This window comes from Ammospiza nelsoni, chromosome 12, assembly GCF_027579445.1.
Source record: "Ammospiza nelsoni isolate bAmmNel1 chromosome 12, bAmmNel1.pri, whole genome shotgun sequence".
NCBI lineage: Eukaryota > Metazoa > Chordata > Aves > Passeriformes > Passerellidae > Ammospiza > Ammospiza nelsoni.
In genome coordinates this window covers 3,287,971-3,315,210 of record NC_080644.1, presented here as the reverse complement: position 1 = coordinate 3,315,210, position 27,240 = coordinate 3,287,971, and the positions used below count along the sequence as shown (strand labels likewise).

At 46.9% G+C, this 27,240-nt stretch overlaps 2 protein-coding genes across 4 annotated transcripts in view; one reads left to right on the top strand and one right to left on the bottom strand.

The window, feature by feature from the left end:
• Positions 1–1,707: 1,707 nt before the first annotated feature.
• APCDD1L (APC down-regulated 1 like) lies at positions 1,708–17,919 on the top strand. 2 transcript variants are annotated; one of them, XM_059481082.1, is made up of 4 exons: positions 1,708–1,984; positions 12,504–12,615; positions 13,037–13,595; positions 15,818–17,919. In XM_059481082.1, the coding sequence occupies exons 1-4, from the start codon at positions 1,948–1,950 to the stop codon at positions 16,580–16,582; spliced, it is 1,473 nt and encodes a 490-aa protein (XP_059337065.1). In that variant the 5' UTR covers positions 1,708–1,947; the 3' UTR covers positions 16,583–17,919. The 2 variants fall into 2 exon arrangements, with proteins under 2 accessions (XP_059337065.1, XP_059337064.1); XM_059481081.1 differs by lacking the exon at positions 1,708–1,984 and having other exon boundaries at positions 12,179–12,615.
• An 860-nt stretch (positions 17,920–18,779) lies between these two features.
• VAPB (VAMP associated protein B and C) overlaps positions 18,780–27,240 on the bottom strand; it is a 37,380-nt gene continuing 28,919 nt past the window's right edge. For both annotated transcript variants that reach the window (XM_059480823.1, XM_059480822.1), the window contains one exon: positions 18,780–27,055. In XM_059480823.1, coding sequence (XP_059336806.1) covers positions 26,897–27,055 — 159 coding nt within the window. In that variant the 3' untranslated portion in view covers positions 18,780–26,896. The remainder of the gene's footprint in view (positions 27,056–27,240) is intronic.

The window sequence follows — 27,240 nt, the reverse complement described above, 5'->3', positions numbered from 1 at the left end:
AGTAAGTGCTGGTTTATAAAGAAAACTTCTTGCAAAACTATTTTTTTTCTCTCTATTGTCATTATAAAGGACAAAATTTTTTGCCTATGCATTTGAGAATTTATGTATTTGTAAATATAATAAAACCGCAGTGGTTTGGACATTTACCGAGAATGACTGGTTTGGGGAATTTGAGAAACAAAAAGAGATAAAAACATCAGCTAGAAAAAGGAGTGCCTGCATTACAAATGGACTTTGTTATTTTTTATCTTGGCAAGTATCATTAAACTTTAATTCTTTATGCACCCAGGACAGATAAGTTTGTCTCACTTCACATTAAAGATGTTATGCATTATTTTTGACAAAGTCATTAAACCCATTGCAGTGAGACCTCACCCCAGCATGCTGAAGGTCCTGCTTAGAAAATATGGGACTGTGGAATAAGGCCTCAACTTCTCCCCACTGCAATCAGCAGGAATACTGCTGTGAACTTGGCGACAAGCTTCCTTATTTTCCCCTAAAGTTTCCTTTTATTTGGTGAAACAGCCAGTTTCACCAGGAAAAGTGAGTGTGCAGGGTCCTGGGGTTCTGCCGGGGGCATACATGTGTTTTGATTTCTTTGCCTCATTTGCAAATACTGAAACTAGTTTTTCAGTCTGGAAAAATGCATTAAACTTCTGCCTTTAGTGCCAGCACCACAAGTGTTGGCCTGGCAGAGCCATGGCAGCTCAGCCTCTTCTCTCACTGCTTCCAAAGGCAGCCTGGCCCTCACACTATGGGACACACGCGTTGTTTTATGTGCTCAAAGGGAGAGAACAAGAGGGTTCATCGATACTCACCGAAACAAAGAAAAGTGTTGTTCTGTCCCAGACACATCTAGGTTCAGATTTGTGCTTTGCTTCGTGCCGACAGCTGATTCTGAGTCCTTTGTCAGTTGCAGCTCTGTCCCACAGGCCTGGTTTGAGGAATGGAGAGGGAATGGCTGGCATGGGCAAGCACCACCTGAGGTGGGCATTCTGACTTGCCCTCAAAGGGTCCCGTATCTTTTCTGTCTAGAGTGTTGAGAGGATTTTTAAGGGATTTACCCCATTCTTTTGATGACCCTGGTGACAATGAAGGGTCTGAGGGTGCTAGGGACACAGTGTGCAAGAGGACCAGGCTGTGGGGATGTGGGGACAATTCCCTCATGGATGATCCCCTCGTGGTGTGGGGCATGGGGATGATCCCCTCATAGCTTGGGGACAGAGGGACGATCCCCTCATGGTCCCGGGCTGACGAGATGATCCTCTCATGGCTTGGGGATGGAGGAATGATCACTTCATGGCGTGGGGATGACGAGACGATCCCCTCATGGCGTGGGGACAGAGGGACTATTCCCTCATGGCGTCCCACAGCGCAGACTTGGCCCGCGTTCCCCAACGGCCTCCAAGAGCTCGGGGGCCAGGGCAGCCCCAGGGCCGCAGGGCGGGTGAGGTGGGGCCGGTCCCTGAGGGAGAAGCGCCAGTCCCGAGGCGGGCGCCCACCTCGATCTGTGGTGCCGGGCCGGGACTGCCCTTCTCCTTCTCCTCCTCCTTCTCCTCCTCCTCCTCCTCCTCCCCCGCGTGTGCGGTGCGCGGCCGCATGTGGGGCGCAGGCGGCGGAGTCTCCACCTCTTCTGGCAGCGGGAACCTGTGGCTGCCAAGCTCCATTAAAGCCATCAGCAGCCGGGGGGACGCGCTCCCCGGCGAAGGCGGGGTGGGCTGCGGGGCTTTATTTTAAAATATATACTTTTCTTTTTTCGCCCCCCCTTTATCTCTTCGCAAGGCTCGGGCTGAGCAGGACGCCTGCGGGCTGAAGCCGGGGTGCCGCCGCCGCGGGCACCGGAGCGCCGGAGGCGGCCCATGGCTGCACCGCCGGGCGCCGCGCCCCGCTGAGCTCCGCGGGCACCGGCGGCGATCGCGCCTCTGGCCGGGACACACAGTGGGCACCATGGTCCGGTGCTGGTGGCTCGCAGGGCTGCTCGTAGGTAGGTGCCACTGGCGGCCGGTGCCTTCCCGCGGCGAGAGGACGGGAGGGCGAGCGGGTGGCGGATCCGGGGTCTCTCATGAGGTTCCCTGTCACCTCCCTCACCCATCCGGGCACGGTGAAGGGGCAGGAACGGGCAGGAGGGTGCAAGGGGTTGGAATGCGAGGGGACTGACTTTATGGGGAATGCGGAGGGACAGCAAGGAGTGTGCAAGAAGTGTGCGAGGAGAGCGCAGCGGACTGGGCAGGAGGATGCAGGAAAATGCAAGGGGAGTGCGAAGAGGGTGCAAAGAAGCGGCGAGGAGGGGGCGAGGGGACCAGAGGAAGTCGCACGGCGGGTCGCGGTGTGGCCGGCGCCGGGACGGGGATACCGGGGTGCCCCCGCCCGGGCAGAGGCACCTGGCGCCCGGAGCTCCCTGCCCAGGTCACTCTCGGTGCCCGCCCGGCCCGAGCAGAGTTTCCCTCAGCCTCGGTGCCCGGGCGGGGACACTTCCCTCTGTCCGGCCGGGGCAGAGTTTCCCTCAGCCTCGGTGCCCGCCGGCCCGGGCAGGGTTTCCCTCAGCCTCGGTGCCCACCGGCCCAGGCAGGGTTTCCCTCAGCCTCGGTGCCCACCGGCCCGGGCAGGGTTTCCCTCAGCCTCGGTGCCCACCGGCCCGGGCAGGGTTTCCCTCAGCCTCGGTGCCCACCGGCCCAGGCAGGGTTTCCCTCAGCCTCGGTGCCCACCGGCCCGGGCAGGGTTTCCGCGCCATGCGCCCGCGAGGTGCCGGGGGCTCCGCAGCCCCAGCGCCGCTCGCCGGGGCAGGGACGGGAGGGAGAGCCGCGGAGCCCAGGGTTGCTGCCCCCGAGCTGTGCGATTGGGAGCGGGGACAGAACCCCTGGAGCCTTTTCCGAGGGAGTGAGCGCCGTGCAGGGGTGCCAGAAGGGCTGGCCGTCCGGTGCTGAACTGCCCAGGGAGGTGCTGGCAGAGGCAGTCGGGGATCCCCTTTGTCACCGCAGCTCACTCCTGTCCCGCGTTTGGTGCACGGAGAGCATCGAGCAGAGTTTGGCGGCAGGAAGGGCTTAGAGGTGATTTTCACTGGAGCTGGGGATTCTCCTTGGGAGGCTGCAGCACCTGCTCTGGCAAGGGGCAGCCTCACAAGTAGCCTCCTGCTCCAGGGACGTGATTGTGAGCCCCAGCTGTGCAGACTCGCGGAGCAGCACAAGCTGCATCTTTGGAGCTCTCTTTCAGAAAGGCATCTTTCAACCCCATGGTTCTTGGAGCAGTTTCAGAAGAAAAGGATCTGGCTTAAGAGACCATATGGGAAAACAAAGGCAACTGTGCTGTGAAAAATACACAAAATTATTTCTGTTTATGACAAAGAGCAAAGTCTGAGGGAGACTCCTCCATCCTCAGACAGTATTTTCCTAGGAAGTGCAGAGAAGACCCTTGGTTGAGACTCCTGAACAGAAGGGACAGGTGAAAGGAAGGATGGGAGGATGTCCTTGAGGGCCCTGTGCAGTCTGGACACTGAAAATCCAGGCACTTGGCTTCTACTGCTCTTTCTACCACTTAGTTCACTCATCTGAGGTTTTGGGCAGCAAATACCACACTGGCTCGCCTCTCCAGCTCAGGGTTTAGTGATCAAGGCAAAAGAACTGTGTAGTGAGAGCTATTGGACATTACTTGAATTAAGTGTAAAGGACCAGACTATAGAAAGAAATCTCTGAGCAGGGCACTTCTGTAGAGTTGCTTTCCTGTTCTCCTTACGTGGGATCTTTGTCATGTGTTTGCAAAATAAAGCTGAGAAATATGAATCCTCTAAGTATCTTACTAGCTCAAGTTGCTCTGCTCAGGGATCTGTTATACTGCATTATGTAAGTTTACTCACTGAAGTCTAATTAGAATAATTCTTTCTTAAATCCTTATGCAGTTTCTCTTAGTCTGCTCTAACCTAAACTCTCTGCTTCTTGCATCTGATGTCAGTGAAAGAATTTCCATTGATTTCAGTAAGAGCAGAAACTGAACCTCAAAGTAACTGTTTAAATACCTAAGGCAGATCCAGAACTCATTAAAATCAAAGCCAGCTTTGCTGACTGTGAGCAAGACTGGCATTCTGCATTTTGCATAAGGCTGAACATTAGCATGAGCATGACACCAGTGCATAATTAGTTGAAAAACCACTTCAGTTAGGAAACTGGATCTGACTTTGGAGTCTCCTCCAGAAAAGAATCACTCATTCCTGGAAATGTCCCCAGAGACCTGCTGAGTTTTACCTAAGCTTTCATGAAAGTCTGTACATTCCAATAACACTGCACTGATATTTTTCATGTGTAGCTTCTCCTACATGGTTTTAACACAAAAGATCTATTCTTGCTTTCAATGTTTATTTTTAAGTTTAAAAGTGACAATGTTGAGATAAAATAAGATCACCAGTTGCATTCAGTTAAGAGATTTGCAAGAGAATCCCATAAGAGATAGTACAACACTCAGCACAGAGATGTGTGTCTATTTACACAATAATATATCTGTTCTTACTACCAAACCAACATAATTGTCTTTGGTTCAAATATTTATTTGGTTAATGTTTACTTAGCTAATTTTTTTTTACCCAGTTGGTGGTTATTATTCTTCATTTCTCAGGCCAAAAAAAATCAACAACTAATGTGCTATGCTGGATTGTGTGATATGACTCTATTTGTTCAATAATTATAGGGTTAGCCACGTTTCAGAGTATATGGATATAGATAAAAACAGAGCTCAGAGGTAAAAAAAGCACAAGTGAAAAAAATATTGTGTGGTTTCTATATTTTCCCCACAAGCACAAATTGTTGAGTAAGGAGATTTTCAAAAGCCAGAAATTGCTGTGAAGAAAACCAAAGCTGGAATCCAATGCTAGGGGAGGCTGCATCTGGCAGAACAAAGTTTGGAAGGAGGTTTTGCTTTCAGTGGGATCCTGTGTTTCCCCACAACAGAGCATATGTCATCTATAAAGACAAAGCTTTCATGGGTGAGATACAATCACTGCTAAAATCAACCTCAAAATTAGGAAGCACCTATACAATGCTCTTACACAATGCTCTTTGGTTTTCTTACTCATTTGCTGAGGAAGATAAAGGTATGAAAGAAGAGAAACTTCCTGATTTTAAGTTGGTGTGTCTCAGATATAATAATCCCAAGAAACTGACAGTGAGAACGTGACAATTTCAATGTGTAACCCTTCTTCTGTAGGCTAAGAGTGCTGCCAGAAACTGAAAATATGATTCATAGAACAGCTCCTTCTCTTCCCATTTTAATTTGTGAAAGATCTGAGGGGTTAGTAAGCTGCAATCTGTGGGTTTTTTGCTTTAAGGAGTTAAAAAATCTCATGCTTTAAAATGCAAAATTAGAGAAGTTCTGTTTCTGTGTCTTAGAAAAGAAGCTCTGATATCTATTTGAAATTCCAGAGCTTCAGGGTGTTAAGTGATAAGAGGGCTGAAATCCATCATTATTTTTGAGTTTTAGCAGGGTGATGGTGTGATAATTGTGGCTTTCATAGTGGTGTTTTCTCATTTTCAGTGAATAGCTTATTGAATCATCACGGTTTGAATTCAGCTGAAACTGAGTGCTGCAAAGAAGCTCAGCTCCCGTGGCACTGTTAAATAGATATTTGGATTGGTGCAACTTCTACTTAGAGCTGGTGTGAGGGGACATAAATCAACAGGAGAAGGAAGTCTCACCACAGAGTGCTTGAAGAGATTTGCTTGAGTTTAGATTTTAAAATAATGCTTTAAACTTGAGCGTATGTCAAGCACTGGAAAAGTCCCCCATGGTTTCTCCTGGGTTAATAAGAAACATTGACAAATGTGTGACATTTTGGCCTTGTCTAACTCCAAGACTGTGGTCTTTGGAAGCAGCTTTCTCCTGGCACTCTGGGATCAATGTATACACCAAGCTCCCCACTGAGACAATTGGATTCACCTTGTTCACACTCTCACTAAATCCACAAGTGCTGGACAAGCAAGTTATGGCTTGGCTCTCCCCTGTTGATACAAAAACACAATGACATGTTATTTTTAAAGCTTTTCAGAGAAAAAAAACCATATTTCCCAGTTAGGCTGCCTGGAAAAGACAGATGAGAATATAAATGACAGCAAGGTTTTGCTGCAGAAAAGCTCCCAGAGTTTGTTAGTTTTGAGTAGCACAAGTCCTGCTATTAGATTATGCAGCACGTAGGTTGAATGTCAGCTCTGATTTTAGCATCTGTCGGCAGAGTTTAGGAGAACTGGAACACATCAAAACTTGGCTGATGTGGACAGGCAAAACAGTAGACTGAAATTTCAGGCTATCTAGAAACCACACCCAGACCCCAAAACACATGTTAGAAGTAACTTTAATTCTGTGCTCCAGCTGAACAAGTAACCTTTTTCTGTGGTCACTGGTGGCTCTAAGTTAAACATGTGTGTATTGCTGGTGTGGGCTCCGGATCAGTTTCCCTCCTTTCTGCAGAGCTTTTTTCCTGAGGATGCCTTCTGCTATGACTGCTTTTGAATGCCCTTCTCATCCTTGGCTTTGCAGGAGCCAAGTAGCCTCAGAATATTAGATCCTATTAGATCCTATTTTTATTACTATAAACAGTATCCTTGCAGCAGTGCCAAGAGTCCTGTTGTGTTAGGTGCTAAATAAAGAGAGAACAAAAGGATTGCTTTTGCTTTAGTGGGTTTATAACCTAATTTCCTGGACTTAGATTTTCAGCAGTGAGTACTTGACATGGCAGGGACCTGCTGGGATTCCCAGCTGTGTCCAGCAGTTTAGTACCTATTGCAGTTGCTTAGGTCTGTACATCCCTAAATGCCTTTGTGCATCCAGCCTTCATTTCTAGTCCTGTGGAGGCCAGGCAGGGATTCTGAAGAGCAGGACAGTGAACAATGTGCTTACACAGGAGAGCAGCTGTCCCCCGTGGGAGCAGGGAACTGGGACAGCTCCATAGCAGTGGGAGACTGAAAGGCCACTCAGATTATCCTGCCAGCTCCCTGCCAAGAGCGGGCTGTTCCCTGCTGAACTAATGCTTTGCTCAATCCCTCAAATCCTGCCAAGCAAGTGGACTTAGGTTGCCTACTACATTGTGCCTCGAGAAGTTCACTCTGCCACACAAGCCACATGTTTTTCCTCTCTTCATTCACTCCCAACAGAATCCTTTTATTCACTGCAAGGAATTCCTTCCTTTCCTTGGTGTTTGTGCTTTGTGAATATTTATAGGCTGTTATCATATCCATCTTGCTCAGCCAGGCTATATGTACTCTGCTCTTTTAATCTTCCTTTGTAACTCAATCCCTCCCACCCCCTCATCATTTTTGTTGTTCTACTCTCAACTCCCGCCAGTTCCAGTTGCTCATTTTGCTTTGAGTAAATGCTGTATTTATGTTAATATTTTGTGGTGGGTGGTCCTCTCTGCACTCTTGGTCCATGTGAGTGATTTAGACGTCTGAAATGAGGTTGACATTTTATAGCCAAGCCATGGTTGATTACTGGTTCTGCTCTTCAAAGCACTCCAGGAAAAAATATGCTTAGCCATCACTATTACAAATGGCCATGATAGCCACTAATAAAATGTCTGTTCAGGGGTTCAGGGTGCTGCCAAAACCTGCATGGGTGCTCTATACATCCATAACAACAGTGTGGCATTAATTTCACATCCATGGGCTGTTTTTTCTGTTGAGTTTCTAACTCATCTGAATTAAAGAATATAGATTAAATATTTGCCATTTACGGACTTCAGTAAAACTGGGATCAAGCCCTTGAATCCCCTTTGCAGTGTTAGGCTTGGTTGTCTTTGGGGTAAACAGCCAGAGAGGCAGTTTGAAGAAGCCATTTTATTTAAATGTAGTTTATACTGAAGAAGATCTTTGGGGTACTTCTCCTTCCTCCCCTTCCCTACCACAAATCCCATCTGTCTTGTCATCTGTTGCTGGACCTGACACTTAATGAGAAAAAGACATGATTCCATTATTCCAAGAGCAAAATATTTACTTCTCTAGTGCCTTTAAAACCCCCAGGCAACTCACCACAAGCCCTTCACTATTTTAATTTTGGATATGAGACAGATCAGGCAGTGCTCACAGCCTTAGAACAAAGCCAGGCTAAAACCATAGAATGGGATGTCTGAGCTCATATGCCATTGTGCTAAATGTATATGGTGAAAGTATGTTTTGAAAACTTCTCTAAAATCCCAAACTACTTGGGACTTTGGAGTCGGCTGAGTTTCCTCTTAGTGTCTGCAGGATTTCACGTGTGATTATGCTCAGCTGTGCAGAGGAAACTGAGGGTGATGCTCTGCAATGATAGCTCATGGGTAGTACAGTTACTGTGCCAGCCCTGAGGGCATAACTGAGAAACATTTAGTTCTCAGTTAGAATTTAGAATTCAAAGCATTTTATGAATATCATGAACTGAGCACCAGAATGGTGAAACAACTAAATGTGAATATACCCATTTTACAGACAAATAAGAGAATGGATGAATAATAGAAATACTTTTCCAGAAACCAAACAGTGCTCCAGTGAAAGCACTGGCATCTCCCTCAACCACTTGACCACATTCTGGCTTCAGTTCAGGGAGGCATTACTAATCAGGAAAAATGCTCATGCACTGGCTTAATTTCAAGCACATGCTTAAGTTTCACTGCAACCAATTAGACTTAAGCGTGTGCTTAAGTCCTGCCCTGAACTGTGTTCAGTTTGCATATAGGCAAAATGCAAGGTTCTGCTGTGATATACTTTTCCATCCCCAGTGGGTTATATTTAAATTTTATAACATTATAATATAAAATTTATCTCTTCCCACAGAGCTGTTCTCTTGAGAATGCCTTTTTCCGAGTGAATTAAAGGCACCACTAACTTAATCTCCACACAAATGCAAGAAAAATTGATTTGCTAAATACAACCATTTTGTTTGCTCCTAAAAGAATGCTTATTCCTTCAGTGGCTAACCCCACATCCATTCTGTGTGCTCTCAGGAGAGAAAAATGCTAAAGAAACACTGTTTTGCTGTGTTAATGAAGTCTGTGTGGAAAAGTATAATTCACTTATGCAAAATACATTGATACATTTCTTATCGCCTATTTCTTTCCAGTCTGAACATTCCTCAGAAAATATCAAAGGTTTTATGTCATCTCTAGATGAAGAAATGTGTAATGCTCCGTGACTTCAGGCCCTGATCTTATCCCTGCGAATGGGTGACTAACTGAAACATTAGAATTATAATTGGGAATGATAAATTCTGGCCATAGGAGGCAATAACATGTAACAGATTAAACAATCTAGCTCTGGAGAAGAGCTGATCCACAGTAACTAATTTGTTGCAAACTAATATATGCATTTTCTCCTCCATTTATGAAGAAACAGATGTGTGACTCAACTTTGCTTTTTTCCAGAGTCAATCTGCTTGGGGGAGCACAAACAAGATTTGTTTCCAAGGAGGAATACGACAGCATTTCTCTCTTGGTTGATGGTTTTTTCCTTTAGAAGTGAGAAGTGGCTCTGCATCTGGAGCACACAGCTCTTGTGTAGCACAAGGCTCTCATTTCCAGGCTTGGCTGTTGCCTCAAAATCTTCCACCTTAATTTTACCAGCAATTTACAGTGAGGAGAATTTGAGAATTTCCAGTTCTGCCCTTTTGATAATTTGATGCCATGGATCTGATTTTCCTGGAAGTGGTTTACACAAGTGAGGGTTGGAATGGTTGGTCAGCAGCTCAGCAGCTGCTGCTGGTGCTGTTTGCTCCAGGCTTGCTTGGGTTTGTGCTGATGGTGGTGACGAGCAGTTCCCAGCTCTGCCACTCCCTGCCTGGGTGCTTGTGCTGCTCCGAGGCTTTGGGCTGCTCTTTGGGATGCAGCACACATGGAAAGCTGGGAAAAGCCCCTGTTTTGTCTAAGGGCTGTGCTGGGAGCTCTCTGGAAACACTTGTGGTTAATCGATACAGACGGATGGCAAAGCGAGAGAGGGGAGAGATCACAGTTGGGCATTTTTTTAGAGTTTCCCATGAATGAGGATTTTTGTCTTGAAGATGAATTGTGAATAATTCCTTCCTCCTGCCTGAGAACTCTATAGAGCAGTTAATTTGTGTCTCTCTTAAGAAAGAGGAGCTGCTCTGATGCGCTTTACCAGGGGCTGAGTAACAGAGTGACATATGAGTGACAGCCACTTTATGCTGCTCTTGGAATAGAGAGGTGCTCTAACTACAGATTTTAGGTCTGGGACTAAACTTTTCCAGCTTGAAAGGATGTTTGGATCTGGTGGGGCTGGAGTATTTGAGAGAGAAAAAAGCAGCCACAAATTTTGGACACAAGCCAATAGCTTTTGGTTTGAGGATGCATCCAGCTTGGAGTCTTGTGCACAATTAAGTAAGACAAAATCCCTAGGAATTCCCATCATGTCAGATATTTACATTCTGGAGGCTGTTTTTTTTTTCCCCATGAAGTTTGGTCCCGATTATAAAAATTCCCTTTTGTATTGAATGTGTCAAAATGCAGTGCTTGCATTGCCAAAGTGTCTCTGCTCCCAAACAATGCGGACTATTAGTGCTTCTGCCAAGAGTAGCACGAAGGGTTCAGCGAGATATTGAAGCTTCTGCTGCAATAAACACACGCAGAGCTCAGTTTGTGACTTCACTGTGTGTATTTTACAGCTGCATTCTGTGTATCTATAGACTGCACTGATACCTCTGGAGTCTTTCTGTGGTTATGGGCAAGAGCAAATTTGACCCTAATGTCCATTATTACCTCTAATACAAATACAGTTATTTCTTAGTTTACTGTATTCTCTAGGATAATAATTTTGTGTTTGTTTGAAGTGTGGTTCAGTTTGGACTGCCCTTGTTCTGATGACTCTCCAGTGTTTAGGCCTCTTAGGGCAGTCAAATGAATCTTGGCATATTGTGAGTGTGAGTTTAAAAAAAAGCCCTGGGAGTAGGGAGCACAGAGGACCACAGAGTAAAGTCATGGCGGAGCTGGGGTGAGGGAGGATACAGATCCCCAGCTCCTCATGGCTCTCCTAAATAGGCACCCATGGGGCAGCCTCACACACACTGCAGCTGCCAAATTAGAGGTTTAACTAATAGCAGTGGGTTTTGTCATCCCATATTTTTCCATTTTCAGATGAATCACAGGAACTGCATTTTAGGAAGCACGAGCGCAAGCAATTGTGAAGGAGTTGGCTGTGCCTGCTCACCTTGTCCAGCCCTTAAGGATGGTGAGAGCAGCGCAGTTGTGAGCCTGCTCCCAAAAGAGCCCTGAACTCTAATAATGTGACTTTCCAGCTGTTTCATACACTCCAGTGCAGGGTGAGGCACCAGAAAATGCAAGGCTGGTTTCCCTGGCCTTTGGGTACTGCTCTCCTGCTTCACTGGGGGCTTCCCTTTCCAAGTATTTATTCCTTTTGTGGTAGTTCAGGCTTTGTGTGCTCAAGTCTACACAAATACATTTCAAGTGCCCTGTAAAACCTTCGCAAATGGCAGCACCATAGTGAAGTGGCTGAATTTGTCCATCAGATAAAAGTCTGAAGTTATTGAGTGGGATTCCCTCTCCTTTTAGAAGGGTTTTAGTGGGGCTCCTTCTCCAGGAGACTCTGACTTGCACAGCAGACATTTAATTACTGAATTCCTCCTACCTGACTTGGTCCAGAGCTTGTATATTGTGACTCTGTGTGTTCATCTCCTTGACTTAGGCACGGGGTGTGCAAACCTTTCACATCCTCATTCAGTGGGAAGGCAACACAGAGATGTTGGATCTTTTGTTCCAGCTGATAAGTGGGCTAGAAAGCAACCTGTGTCCTAACACTGGTATGGAGTGAGTAAGAGTTGGCTTCAAAATGTCCAGCGCACTCCTGGGTAAAATGCAAAGTACAGCTGGAGCAAACGAACCCCATCTGGGCTCGTAAAGCCCTGGCTGGGCTGAGCTCCACTGGAACCAGGGTCAGTTGTACCACAGAGAATCAGTGGGGGTTCGGGAGGAGCTTCACCAACAGCTCATTCCGTGGTGCCATGAAGAGGGAAATCCTGAGTTTCTCAGAGAAGCAGGCCTGCAATGAGTGCCACGGAGAGCTTAAGCAGAGAGTGAATAATGCATAGGAATATATGTACATATGTGTGCGTGCATGTAAAGGTCTTCAGGATTTAGCTGAGTGTTCACACATTCCCTAAGCCAATAACATCCGTTGTTATGGGAAATGAGGTAAGTGACAGAATTACTGTCCTTATGGCGGGCGACAGGCGAGGCCAGCGTTCCCATGCTGTAATTCCCCGTTCCAGCCACTGCCTCAACAATAGCATCAGAGGGGAAGAACACGAACAAAGAGCGCTCCTTGTTATTTGAAGATTTCATCTAAAAACCAGTTGGATTCAGATGAAACTCAAATCGGAAAACTTGAGTGAACTAAAACCCCGTGTGTCCTTAGCTCAGGGTTTGGTGCTGAGCGGGGTCCGTGCACTGTCGGGGGCTCGGCGGTCGGGGGGCTCCGCTCGGCGCTGCCCCGGCCGCGCTGACCCCGCGCCCCCTCCGTGTCCCGCAGCCTGCGCGGCCGCGGAGCCGCCCTGCCGCCAGCAGCTGCGCCACCTGCAGGACAGCGCCGGGATCGCCGCGCGGCTGCCGCCCCGCCTGGAGGGGCGCTGGGTCTCCACCGGGTAAGGCACCCCCGGAGCCCGGGTGAGGCACCCCCACACCCCGGGTAAGGCACCCCCACACCCCGGGTAAGGCACCCCCGGAGCCCGGGTAAGGCATCCCCGGAGCCCGGGTAAGGCACTCCCGGAGCCCGGGTAAGGCACCCCCACACCCCGGGTAAGGCACCCCCAGAGCCCGGGAACGCGCCCCAAACCCCGGGAAGGCACTCCCAGACCCTGGGAAGCTGCCCCTCTCCCCTGACAATGCGCCCCTAAAACCACGGGGAAGGCACCCCAAACCTGGGAAGGAACATCCATCTCAAGGCGCCCCAGATCCCTGGGAACTCGCCCTTAATACCCTGGGTAAGCCACGTCCTTCTCCTGGGAAGGCACCGCCATCCACCGCCATCCACCGCATCCCCAGACCTCGCTGCCTTCCCCACAGGTGTGAGGTGCGGCCGGGGCCCGAGTTCCTGACCCGATCCTACCTCTTCTACACCAACCGGCTCTTCAAGGCCCTGCAGTTCTACTACTGGGACCCGTCCTGCCGCGACCCCTCCTACTCGCTGGTGATCAAGGGCAAGCTCCGGCTGCGCCAGGCCTCCTGGATCACCCGCGGCGCCACCGAGGCCGACTACCACCTGCACAAAGTGGGCATCGTGTTCCACAGCCCGAGGGCCATGCGGGAGGTGGCCTCCCGGATCAACCAGACCTCAGGCGAGGGCTGCCGCGGGTTCCTGCCCCCGGGGCGCTCCTGGGCTCCCGGAGCCCTGTACGAGGTGCTGAGCGCCAAGACCGAGCGCGACTGCACCGCGGCGCTGGGCTTCGCCATGCACGAGCTGAGCCTGGTGCGAGTGGAGGGGCACTTGCAGCCGCTGCTGCAGCCGCAGCACAGCGGGAGCCGCATGGTGGAGGAGCTCTACCTGGGGGACATCCACACGGACTGGGCCGAGAGGCTGCACTACCGCCCCACCGGCTACCAGCGCCCCTTGCAGAGCGCCCTGGTAAGGATGAGGCCTTTGCACAGTCCCCTCCTCGCTGTGTCAGGGCTTGGCCAGCAATTCCCTGCCTGTTCCAGCCGCTCCTTGCAGCACTGGGCCCCCGCAGTCCTAAGGACACGCGGGTGAGGTGGGGTGGGACCCTGGGGCATGTGGGGCTCATCCTCTGCCTCAGCAAAGCCAACACGGGAAACAAGGCTGCACTGACATGGGCCTGGAGCTACCAGCTTTTGTTTGGCCGTGTTTTCCTAGGAAATGCATTTTCCTTGTCTCCAGCACCAAAGTCAGTGAAGGCTTCAGGCTGCACATTGTTAGAGCCCGTCTGCTCTGCCCTTCATTTGCTCTGCCCTCTCCTTGCTCCTCGGGGTGTGCTACCGGCTGAGGGGAACAAGGGATCTGCCTTTAGCTCTTCAGCCCTTGCTGCAATGCCAGTAGCACAGGAACTTGTCCCCAATACAATAATGTTATTACATAGGAATCAGACTTCCATTTTGATGTACATAAAACTGAACAGCAGACTTTGGTTGCCTTCTATTCTATTTTGGTTTATAGCAACTTAGTTTATTCCCACGAAAGCAGCTTTCCATCCGAATTGAAGCTGATCAAATCAGAAATATGGTGGTGAAAAAATCTCTCTGAACTTTGTCAGATAGAAAGAAAATAAATGAAAAAAAAATTATTTTTGGGCAGCATTTCCCCACACCTTGAACCACACCAACTGAACTTCAAAAAACACAGAGCAACACTCCTCTCCCTCTCAAAAGTAACATTCTCAAATTGGTTAAACTTGTATTATCTTGGGCCAAAACCATATATATGAGCAAAACCAGATGGTAAACATAAACACTTTTAAAAGTTAATTTAAACCCAAACCTAAAGATACTGAAATTCACTCTCTGAATGCAGCCCTGTAATTAATCAGCCAACAGCTCTCCAATGGACCCGCACATGATGTCACCACTTGGCCATAATTAGAAGCTGCCATACATTAGAAATAACTTCACACAACTGGTTTAAGCAAGTAAGGGTTTTGGCTCTATGTCCATAGTGATAATTTTATTGGGCACAGGATTTTTCTTTTTTAATTTTTTTTTTTATTTTCTGTGAACTGACATCCATTTGCCAGTGCTAGCGAGTTACACAGGTATGTCAGAAATTATTTTTTAACTCTCTTTTTGAAAATATCACTCTTTTCCCCTTAAATTTATATCTGTTTTAAAGAAACCCATTCTCCCCAAATTACCTTTCATTATCAAAGAATTTCCTGCCTAAGGAGAGCATATATATTTGCCAACTTCTGGGATTATTTAGCCATAATGTACTGTGTACTGTCAGCACTCATTACTGTGACAGTAGCAGTAAAGCAAGCTGAAAATGACTAAATTACAGTAGACTCCAATCAACTTGCATGTAAATTACCCACCCTACAGTTAACTACCGAGTTATTTAACCTTCTTGCCTATGACAGTTCAGTAAAGATTAGCTCGTGTTCTAGAAAATTATATAATGCTCCAACCCTGCTTATTTAAAAATAAATCAGTTGTGATATATGAAGTACAAGAAAAATTTCCAAGCTACACAAAACCCCTGCTGGCAGCGGATCAGGGCAGGGCTGGTTTGACTCAGAGCTCTGCCCCGGCGGGGAAGGGAAGGTCAGGGCCTCCTTCTGCACAGGGTGCCTGAGTTTCCTTCCCCCGTTCTGGCTGCTGGGAAACCCTCCCTCCTTCCCGGCTTATCCCGGTCCTCCCCCGCAGCCCTGGATGTGGGACCAGGGGCAGGAACGGGGCCAGGGGAGGCAGAACACCTTGGGCTGTGCTGGAGAGCTCTCCCCGGCCAGGTGTCACCTTGGCTTCATTGCCAAAAGCTGCGGCGTGGTTCTGTTCTGGCACCGCCCAGCGCCCTCATCCTCACCCAGCTCTCCATGGAAACCTGATGGGAGCACCCTGATGTCCCCAGGGAGCGCTCCCCGTCCTGGCAGCGGCTCTGCCCTTGCCCCGGGCTCCTCCCGGGCTGTCCTCAGCAGGGCGCAGCGCGGTGTCCTGCGGCTACCAGAATAGCAAAGAGCAGGGCAGCGCTTTATCCCTTAATCTGTTCGGCAGCCCTGCCAAGCTCCCCGCAGCTCGCACCCTGCTGCGGCCGAGGGGAGTCGCGGCTTTTGAAATACTCTGGAAGGGTTTTTTATTTTTATGCTTCCCAGTTGCAGAACTGTTATTTTCTGTCTCCTGCAGCACCACGTGCACCCCTGCCCGGCGTGCGGGATCATCTCCAGGGCCGATGAGCATCACCCCCCGATCCTGCCCGCCCGAGCCGCGCTGCCCATGCAGCTCAGCGGCAGCTGGGTCAGCACCCACTGCGAGGTGCGCCCGGCCGTGCTCTTCCTCACCAGGTACTTCACATTCCACGGCAACAACCACACCTGGGAAGGGCACTACTACCACTACTCCGACCCGCTCTGCAGGCAGCCCACGTTCACCATCTACGCCTCCGGGCACTACAGCCAGGGCATCCCCTCCTCCAAGGTGCGCGGCGGCACCGAGCTGGCTTTTAAGGTCACCCAGGCCCGGGTGACGCCCATGGACCAGGTGACGGTGCTGATGCTCAACTCCTCGGAAGCCGGGAGCTGCGGGCTGCAGGGCTCCTGGAGCGCCGGCGTGGAGCAGGATATCACAGCCACGAACGGCTGCTTGGCTCTGGGCATCAAGCTGCCCCACACCGAGTACGAGCTGTTCAAAACGGAGCAGGACACGCAGGAGCGCAGCCTCCTCTACATCGGGGAGCGGCCCACGGACGGCTCCAGCCCCGACAGCCCCGACAAGCGACCCACCTCCTACCAGGCCCCTCTGATCCAGTGTGCTGCAGCCTCAGAGGAATTCTCCAACTACATCAGTCTGAAATACGTGGGAAGAAAGGATGCTAACGGGATTGAAGCACTAAAACCTTTGCCTGTGGCCTTTTTATTGTTTATAGCACTTCTGTTTTTAAGATGGGACTAGTTATCTCTTCAGGTACAATGCAGAATTCAGATAAATCTTGGTGCTAGCGTGATTTTTATATCCTTCAGATGAGCACATCTGGAATCAGTTTTACTCAGATTTGGAAACACTTTTTAAAAACACCCAATAGTGAATGAAGCCAAGGAGATATGCCTGACTCCACACTGTTTGTCCTGTGGCTTTATTGCCTAATCTCCCCTCTTTGCGTGCAAATTTAATGTACTGACACGGATGCACTGCACATTGCAACAGATAATTTAGCAACATGAGGGGGGAAAATAGTGACATCAATTAAAATTGCTGCTTTGAGCTTTTGACATTGCTAAGATTTAATCAAGAGCTTGATTCAAATGTAATTCAAACATCCCAAGTGTTGGCTGCTGAGTTTCTGTGAGGTTAAGTTCCCTCCCATCACACTCCTTTTTGCTGTTCATGCAAATTTAATCTGCAGAGTCAGTCAGCAATAAACAGTCAGCAAGTGTTCTTGAGAAGGGCACGGTTCACATGCTTCTTGCAGTTTACAGATATTTTCTGCACTTTGCCTGTGTATGTCACATACAGGGACCCACAAACAATCTTTGCACTTGGAGATGCCCCAAACAGCTCTCACTGAGGGCTCGACTTTTCCACCTGACCCCGGGCATAGATTACAGTGGATGGAAAACACTTCTGTGCACAGCTCAGAGCCTCAGCATTCCCTGGCTGCAGCACTGCATCCCTGCTGTGTTACCCAGGGCAGAGCTGGCCTGGCTGTGAGCCACCAGCAGTGTCCCCGTGTCACTGCTGCCGTGCCCAGCACAGGCACTGTCACTGTGAACCCTGGGAAGGGAAAGATCCCTCATCCCTCTCAGGCCATGCATTCCCACTGCCTCCTCTGCAGTTCTGGCACAGCAGTTGTTAATCCAGCTCTCCTCTCAAAGTGTCACTTCCAGCCTCGTTCCTGTACAGATGTTTTATAAATCTGCCTCTGGTGAACAATGAGCTGAAGAGATGCTCAGATCAGACAGCACAGTCAGGTCAAACTGATTCCTACTGACAAGCAGGACAAACTATGAAATTATATTCCCTGTCTGCTGCAGCTAAGCATCATATAATTTCCTCGAGAAGCCCTTCTCCAGCAGCTAAATCCTCGCCAAATAAGCCTATATATCTTACCCACAAAAGATATTTTGTTAAAGCAGCTATGCAATAGCCACCTTCTTAATGCTGTATTTACGAACTTGCAGCTTGTACTTAGATAAATTATGGGGTTTATAACACAAAAATACTTTGGGGGGATCTGTACATTAATAATTCAAATGAGAAGCTTATTAAATGCATTACAGTTGTGACATAAATGTTGTCAGCATGTTCACATGTTCCAGGCATGACCCAATATTAGTCATGCACATGAACAGTTCTACTTGAAGGTGATAACACAAAAGGGCCAGGCTTGGCTGCCTTGCCCTGGGTTCCCTCCCTAATCCCTGGAGACTTCAGCAGGCAAATCTTATTTCCAATCTTGTTGGCTGTGCTCTGTTCCCTGCTGCTGCACGGAGAGCCACGGGCCACTGAAGTGATCTCAGAGCAGGTGGTGTCTCCTTGGGGATGTTCCCTTCAGGATGCTGAGAACTGGGCAAGTCCTGGGCAGCTCAGCTGCACCTCCTGAGAGCCACACACTGGCAGAACTTTTCCTTCAGGAGTTTCCCATCACTGTGCTCAGCACAGCCCAGGGAGAGGCTCCTGTGGCTCCCATCAGCACAGGTACCTGTTCTGCAGGACAGATCCCATGGCAGGAACAGGAACAGCCTTGTGCTGCCTTTGGAGCTTGGCTGGGAGAGGCACAAGGCAATTCCTGCCGTACATTTACCCCCATGAATCTGAGTTGTGTGCAGATACTTTTTTCATTTACATGGCACCAAAATGGATTAAACTTAACAAGAGTCCAGGCCCTGCACGGTGTAAAAGCTCTTACAAGGCCACAGATCCTCTCCAGGTGGGGATGAGATTAAGGTGGTGTGAAACACCATCCCACACTTACGCAATGTCAGCACAAGCCCTCGGGAGGCTCTGCCCTGCAGCAGCTCAGGCACCACTGGCTCCAGCAGCACCAGTGCCCCACTGCTCTGCTGGCTGCACTGCCCTGTGAAACCTCATCAGGAGCTCCTTCCCCCCTCTAAGGACACCTCTGAGAGGAAAAAAACCCACAGAAGAGCTATTTGCATAAATATCATAACTTTTATTGTTCTGTTCACAGTTTTTGAAGACACATTCCTAAATTACACAGTTATTCTCTCTTAAGAATTTGTGCCTTTTTCCAATTTGAATTTGCCTGGCTTTGACTGCCAGTTGGTGATTCTTGTGTTGCTTTCTAAGATCAGAGAGCTGCAGTGTGCAGTATTTTCTGCCTGTGAAGGTACTAGTGCACTGTAATCAAGACAGTCTCAATTCTGGTAGAAAATCTCAGCCAACTGAGTTTTCTCTCACCCTCTCTAAGGCATTTTCACACTCCACCAGTAATTTCTGAATCATATTTTTTGCATCCATTCCAATTACTCAGCTTCTCTTGTAGAATGTAAATATCCAAATTGCATCCAAAATTCCCAACTCTCGCAGCTGAGACATACAGAAGGATAATCACTTACAGCTAACAGTAATTAAAAACAAGAACACATTCGTATTCATTAGGCTTTTACCCTGGGACTGCACTGGGAATGTGCATGGAGCTGTTCTCATTCTGGTCCTGGCCATGGATATTTCTGTAATGTTTTATCAGTAGTGATTTTGTGCTGTGTTCCTCAGTGATCTGGAAGCACAGAATGTGCCAGGTCCCTGCAGAACCCTGCTCTGGGCATCCCCATTTCGTGGTGGTTGTGTCTGAGCTGCAGCAGTGTGTGACTGAGGGAGCACACAGCTCTGCAGGGCCCTGACACACCCAGCTCACTCTGATCCCAAAGGAACCCAAAAGACAGAATGAGAGGACTCACACCAGGCTCCATCAGGAACATCCATGTCCTTTGCCATCTCTTTCCAGGCTGTCCCACTGCCCACCCCCAGCAGCAGCTCACACACTGCCCCAGGCTCCTCCCTTCCAAATGCTGATCGAGGTTTTTGGGCCTCCTGAATTAAAAACTGTTAATTTTAAATCCTGACCATTGCTAAGGAATGACATCACCTTTCCAGTTCTCTTACATCATCCCTAGGTTTTATCTCCTGCATCTATTTCTTAACAGTTCTTATCCTATTGCAGATTTCCTCTGAACTTCAGCTCCTCATCACCCTCTCCAAGAACTCCAACCCAGATTTTTCTTTTCCTTTGGGTTGTGCTTTCCTTATTTTCTGCATTTCCTAACTCCCATTTTGAATGGATTGCTGTCTGCTTCCCTTTTTCTTATTTGTTTTATATTACTTTCCATCTAATTCCCCCCCTCATTTCATCACTGAAGTAGGATGGGCAGTTAGCCAAAGTTGTCCCCCTTCTCAATTGCAAAATTATTGTTTTTTGGCCATTTAATACCTTTCACTTAGAAAACTGTCAATTCTACTTCAGTTTTTCATCTAATTTCCTCCCCACTTCCAGATCTGGTATGAAATTTGCTCAGCTATGCCCTTTTGAAGCACCAATTAAATTTATTAGCAACTCACATGGCTGTTTGCTGAGCTCCACTGCAATCAGGATTCCAACCTCATTTCTGACATTCATTTATCTTTATCTGGCATAAACAAGACCAAATAATTTCATCCTTCATGTCTAGCACTGCTTCAGAAAAACAGGTCTAGGACACAGACCAGGAGCTTTAATCCTGACTACTGGATTCCTTTCCACCACAAAACAAATAAATACATTTTTACTGTCCCTGTGAAAACCCAAGCCAGTGTGTGCTGGAAGTTGATGGTAACAGGCACATGTGTCTTAGTAAACTCTTCCACATTCACTTCTCTTAGAATAATTTTTAAAAGATTAATTCTTTTTTAACCACCCCAAAAATAAAAAATAAAATAATTTCCCAAGTCTCAAACAATTTTCTGGCTTCCTGCACTGAGACTGAGCCTTCAGTACCTTCTTTAATATCACAATCTCCTCAGACAAGCTGCCTTTCCAATTTTCTGCTTCTTTAGCAGGTGCAGAAGTTTAAAGTGTGAGCCAAGTCTGCCAGACAAACAGTCCTGGGTCTGACACACAGCTCAATTAACAGTAACTTATTTTTCCAATTAACCACCTTCAAGCCTCCCTGTTTAAAATACCTCAGAATGCATTTTTGCATTCTAGATTTCCCAGATAAAATGAAACCAATAAATCTGAAGCACTTTTGGATACATTAACAGCATTGTGCTACTGCTTTGTTTGAGAAACAATCCACATGGAATATCAAAGTCTGTCCCACACTATAAATAAATCCACTGCACTGGAACAGCAGGGGGAAGCTGGAGACAGAAAGGACATGGGTGACAAGGCTTGTTGCTCCAAACTCCCCAGAGAGTGAGGAGGAAGAGAAAACAAAGAGGAAGCAGGAGGTGAGTGAGTGGCTGTGGGGATGGGGAAGGCACCAGGAGCAGCCAGGTCTGTGCCAGGGAGAGCCCAGGCAGGGCAGGGCAAGCCTGGAAGGGTGATGGGAAGAGAGACCCAGATGGAAAAGGGGCAGCAGGGAAGAAAAGCCATTAAAGATGCTTGGCTGAACAAGGTTCTTTGCCAAGGAGCAGGGAAGAACGAGGATGACTTGGCCTGGAGCACAGCGCTGAGGGAGGGGATGGAGCGAGATGTGACAGCTCAGGCAGAGCAGAGCAGGAGGCAGACTGGGCAGCAGAGCCTCCAGCCCCCACAGAAATGCTCCTCTGGGCTCAGCACCGAGGCAGAGATTCCTGGCTGCAATCACACTTGTGTGTGGCCTCCCAGTGAAATGTGGAAACAGAAATTGCTGCTTCAGCTCCGGGTTCCTCCCCAGCAGGAGCTCAGGTCAAGAATGGGGATCCACACACAGAACACAAAGAACTCCCCCAGCACACACATGGGGGGTTACACCCAACACCACAGTGCCACATTGGAAATCCAACTTTTAAAAACCTATTATACATAACTTCAGAGAATTTAGGGGTCTCCAAGTCCAGGCACACAAAGCTGGGCAGTTTTGGACAATTTCTGAGCAGTGTCAGCTCAGTTTTTGATCACTGAAATGATCAGACACTGCACTGTGCTTCCCAAACTCACAGAGCACAAACCTGGTTCTGCCATTTCCTACCTCCTGAGTGCTTGACTTTGTACAGCCTTAATAAGGGTCTTTCAAAAGTAGCTCTCTGTGGGTAATTGTGTGTAGGACATTTGCCAAACTAAACATGAGGGAGTTCAAGAGGCTTTTCTAATCTTGTGAGTTTATCCACTAAAGAGAAAGATTTGATTAAAAAAATGAAGTACAGCTAAACTGGGAACAATACTTTACTACAGGCTGTTCTTCATAGGCACTTCAGAATCTTGAAAAAAACCCCACAAAATTAGGAACTTATTAAATCAGAATGAAATGTACCAATGCAGAAACATAAACAGAAATGCCAGATGTATAATGTCAACTTGTAATACACAGCTTCAATTATTTCTTCTTAATTCATTTGTTTTCTTAACTTCTTTTGTTTTGCTCTCTGGAAAAGGCCATTTTCTAATGACAGATCACAGGAGGAAAGATCCAAAGTTCAAGTTTACTCCAAGGAAAAGCAGCCTCATTTCTGTGCTCACAGACCCCGTGTCCCTTTTGTACTTTTCACTCTGTGGAGGCTTCAGGACAAATCCAGGCCTGGACTGTAGCAAAGAGAGCTATGTGGAAGTTTAGGAAAGGTTTTAAAGTTTTACTCTTCAAGTACAAATGTGAAATTAGTTCTTGAACGGGAACTGAAGCCACAGGAAATGGCAGAGAGAGTGACAGGCACACAGTCACCAGCAAGTGTGCAGGTGTGTGCTCACTGGAGTACCATGTGCAAGATTCCTAGCTGGCTCTCACTTGTGTTATTTTAAAAATAATCTTCATTTATCCAGTAAAAACCCCCAACCCATTAATCAACCAACTTTTATAGTTAAGCAGATTTGAGCAGTGGAAACACAATTACTTTGTTCTGTGAAGCTGATCTTCTCCAAATCCCAAACACATAAACTGAATTTCACCCACCACCTGTCACTTCTCAACTTGCTCACTCCAGGACTTGGGCCAGGGATGCTTCCCCATTCCCAAAGCTGGCACAGTGGCTCTCCAGGCTCTGTGCAGCAGCAGTGCAGCAACAGTGCAGCACCCGTGCAGCTGTGACCCAGCCACAACAAACAGGAGCCTCAGAGTGTTGTTTTACAGGGGCTTTAATTTCAAATGAGGGATTTTTGGTGGTGCTTTTTTCCTCACTTATTTTTTATAGAAAACAGAACTCAGGATGTGGAATTTCAGGATATCACATAGGGCAAGAGAAATATAATTTCAAATTAGGAGCACTACAGTGAAGCCACTATTGTGCCTGAAAATGAGGGACATTCCACTGAAGAGGCAGAAGTGCCATCTTCTGAAGAAAAGGGATGACAGTTTTCTTCCACTGGCAATGAAACATCAAGTAAGCCAAGACACAAATGATCCATTCCTTGTGCACACCATGATGTAAAATTGCTGACAAGAATTGCAAGTTCACATGTGCAGCAGATACAAACCCTTCATAGTTTATTGATGAAAAGAAATTCTAGTGAATTGCAAAGTGAAGTTCCAACTTTATCCCACTAACAGCATTTCAGGAGGAAAAAGTAACACCACCATTGAGCTTTACAATCCTGTATTTTTAGAAAATGACATTATGGTACATCAATCCCCCTCAACATAACAACATGACATGATCTTGCTCTTCAGCCCCCAGGCTACTCCCCAGTAACCTGAGCTGCTCCTGGCTTGCAGTGCAGCTGTTCCAGCTGTGCACTCCCAGCTGACAACTGCCATGCACAGCAATAGTTATGATCATCCATGCACGGAGTATTTGCTTTAAGATGTGGAGAACTACATCTTAAAATAGAAGAAATCATTTTCCATTTGTTTCCCAGCTCTAGGCTTCGAGATATTTCAGGTTTCTGTTTATCCCAAATTCGCCAAGAGTGCACCAAGCAGCCTCTGCTGGGTGTTACAAAAATCAGCAATAAATGTGCAAGTGGTCATGTTAAAGTAACAGCAAGGACAATAATCAGATTAGTAATAACTTGATTTCTACTACCATGAATCAATCACAGGTTTCTAACATCTGATGTAGTGTGAGGACCCCAGACAATTATCTTATTTAGAAACTCTACATTTTGTGCACAACTTCCTAAGATACACAGTGTCCTTCAGAATAATTCACTTTCTGTGAATACTTCATGAGAACATTTGCTCTTGTGTTGCCATGAAAGGAACAACTTACAGAAAGAGCCAGATGGCTTAGGAATATCCATCCAATCTATATTTGCACTCTATCTACAAACTGGCCTTTTAGGAACCTTGGAAGAAAAAAAAAATCCTTAAGATTTCTCTCTACTGCCTATGAAGGAAGGGTTTGGTCAAACAGGGGCTGAGAATTCCCCTGATCAGTGACTTTATTTCAAGCTCAGCAAAGCAAAGCATTACCCAGACAATTCAGGGCTACTGTGTTCAGGCTCTTGTGAAAAATGGTGAGGGAAAACCTCAGGATTTTGCTAAATTCCAAAATACAAGCAGTTAATTTGAGAGTCTTGTTTAGGACTGATGGTGTGGGTCAGCCCAGCTGCAGGTTACAGATGTGACCAACACTGAAATCCTCTCCTGGTCTCCTTGCTCAGTGGAAAAGCATGAGAAGGTTTTCTGGGACCTCTTTATGATCCCAGAGTGCAAACACCAGGCACAGCTTTGCTCATGAACAGCTCCAGGCTGGCTCAGATCACCAAGAGGTCCCTGCTGAGCCCTGGGGAGGACAGAGCTGCTCTTGGCCCTGCCCTGGGCCAGCAAAGGCAGCTTACACTGGGTGTGAAACCTGCCTGAACATTACTTCAGACACCCTCCCAGGAGACCAGTTTAAATCTAAAATCCTCCCCCTTTATCCTGCAAAGATAGCAAATTTTTTTTTTCTTAAACCAACCACTTTTAGGCTGTTTTTAAGCTGAACAAAGGACTCAAAAAAGCCTTATTTTTTTCAAAGTGAATCAGAAATTCTGATAAGAAAACAAGATATTTACAGCCACTTAAAAAAATCTACTTCATATCTCAGTCTTCCTTCAGCAAAGGTTTTCTCAAATATATTCTTCAAAGCCATGAAAATTAATTTTGCAGTGTCACTCACAACCCTGCCTTTCTGAAAAGAATGCTTCATTAGAAAGTTTTCTTCAGCTTCTACTGCCCAGGCAGTATCTTCTTTATCAATTCTGCCCAATTTGTGCCATGAACTCCCTGCTTTGTCCTTTCCAGCTCCTCTCCCTCCTGCCCTGCCCTTTGCAGCCAGGCTGCAGTGGCTCTGTCCCTTCCCTCTGAGCAGACAAGGCACCAGCACTTCAAAATGCCAAAAATACACCTCTCCTTTCTGTTGAATCTCCTAGAAATACTTCCAGACTCATGTTCAGAAGCCGAACACACCAATCACAAGGTTTTTTTCCCACCTATTTTTCTTATTAAGCCTTACATTAAATTTCACTTATTTGCACTTGCAGAGGAGGAAGCCCTTGAGACACAAGTGGGACAAACACAAAGGTCAAGGGTGCAGCAGAGAGGCTGCAGCCCCACAGCTCTCACAGAACCCCAGAACAGGCAAGGAATGACACAAGTCATCTGTAAAAGACTCAGCTTCATCTTGTAACATGCTGCAACAAATTTTGCCACTGAATGGTTTTGGGTCTCCCATTTGAGAATAGATGTGAATTTACCTGCTCAAAAACTGTTTAATCTATTGAATCCATCATGTTAAAACACACTGAATTTGCTTATACACCTTGTGGTAAAAGGAAGCTTAGAAACAAAATCTCCTGATTCTAAAGGCGCTGTCAAGTGTCTGAACTGCTGAACCCAACTAACCTGGAAGGTGGGATGTTACCTTGTACCTCAGCATGGAGACTCTGAACAACTTTTGTGTGTCAGGCTCACCATGGGATGGTTTGCTTTGATATTAAAATTAGTCTGGAAAAAAAGAGAAATTCACCCTGAAATCAGACTGCAAGCTTCCTTATGCTATGAACACAGCTGACAAGAGAACACTGCTTCCTCCCCACCTCTAAAACTGTGAGAACAGGACAAAAGTAACAAAGGAAACATTAATTTGGGGGCTTTATTTAATTTTTCTTTTCTTTCTTTTTTTCTTTTTTTTTTTAAGATGCTACATAGTCAAACAAGATTGGTCTTTTTACGGCATAGGACTAATTTACTACTGATATCTTTGTTTCTCCCCTAAATAGACTTATTTACATACAAAAACAGTTTCCTGACCACTGTTTTTCCCAATGCTCAGATGATCAAAACTCCAACAATGGTGTAGTGCCCAAAACACCAGGAGGCAGAAGAATCTTGCACCACTACAGCAGCAAATTTTTAGTTCTCGTCACTGGCTTTGAACAGGCGCCTTCTCATACCACAAAGAATCAGTCAATTTCGTGATAATAAGGAAACATGAGATGAAATACATTAAATAAGTCAAATATGCATTAAACATCTCTGAATAACATTTTAATTCAACTAAATGAACCAACAGCAATGTAGCTTGGTCCCTTGGTGAGAACAAGGCATTGACCTTTATTCTGAACGAGCCCCTCGGTGCTGCCCAGCTCCCTCAGTGCTGCCACACCCAAGGCTTTGCAGCTTCTCACTACTCACTGAAGTGCCAAGAAATTGGTAACTTGCACAGAGTTGAAGACACTGACAGAAACTGTTAAATTCATGAGCAGAATGGTGGATTAACGTATTTTACAGAAGTTATCAACACCTCCTGCCTAACCCAGCTCCAAACATCCCTAGGGCCAGCTCCAGCAGTGGAGGAAGAGGTTTTTCTAGTTTTCCTTTTTTTTAAATTTTTTTTTTTAAAAAAGAGGTAATCCAGCAACATGTACCAGGGCCTAAGAATGTTTAAAATGACATATACAATATTCCATTGTAGTGTTAAATCAGGATTTTCTCCCCCTTTCATCATTGAAGCATATTCTCTTTCATTCATTCCCTCACCGTACATTTTGAACTTTCTAGATTATGTTACATAGTATTTGTGCAGGGGTAATTTAAAGGCAAGACCTGTGAGATGTCATACATTAATTTTTTTTTTAAACATTGTTATGAATAAATTTAATCCAATGATATGGCAGAACCATCAAACCAATTTACAATTTCCAGCATGCTGCCTCTACAAGGCTATTTTTCCTATAATTACACCAAAGACAAAGAACAAAACCACCAAAGCAAGTAGTCTGGAGCTGAGCCCTTCGTCCTTGACAGCAGCTGCAGAAGGAGAGATTGGGTTGTTTGTCTGGGGTACCTTCCTCATCCGCAGTCCATCTTCTTCCTAAAGGAGGAGAGATTGGTTATCTCTACAAAAAAAAAGCTTTAAATATTCATATTTAAATGATATTCTCGTATTTATTTGGGTGGGTGTTACAGAATAGGTGAAAGCAAATTGACAGCTAAGTTAGAGCTCTGTGTCCTGAATGATCCTGAGAAGGAAGGGCAGTGAGGCAGGAGGGGAAAGCC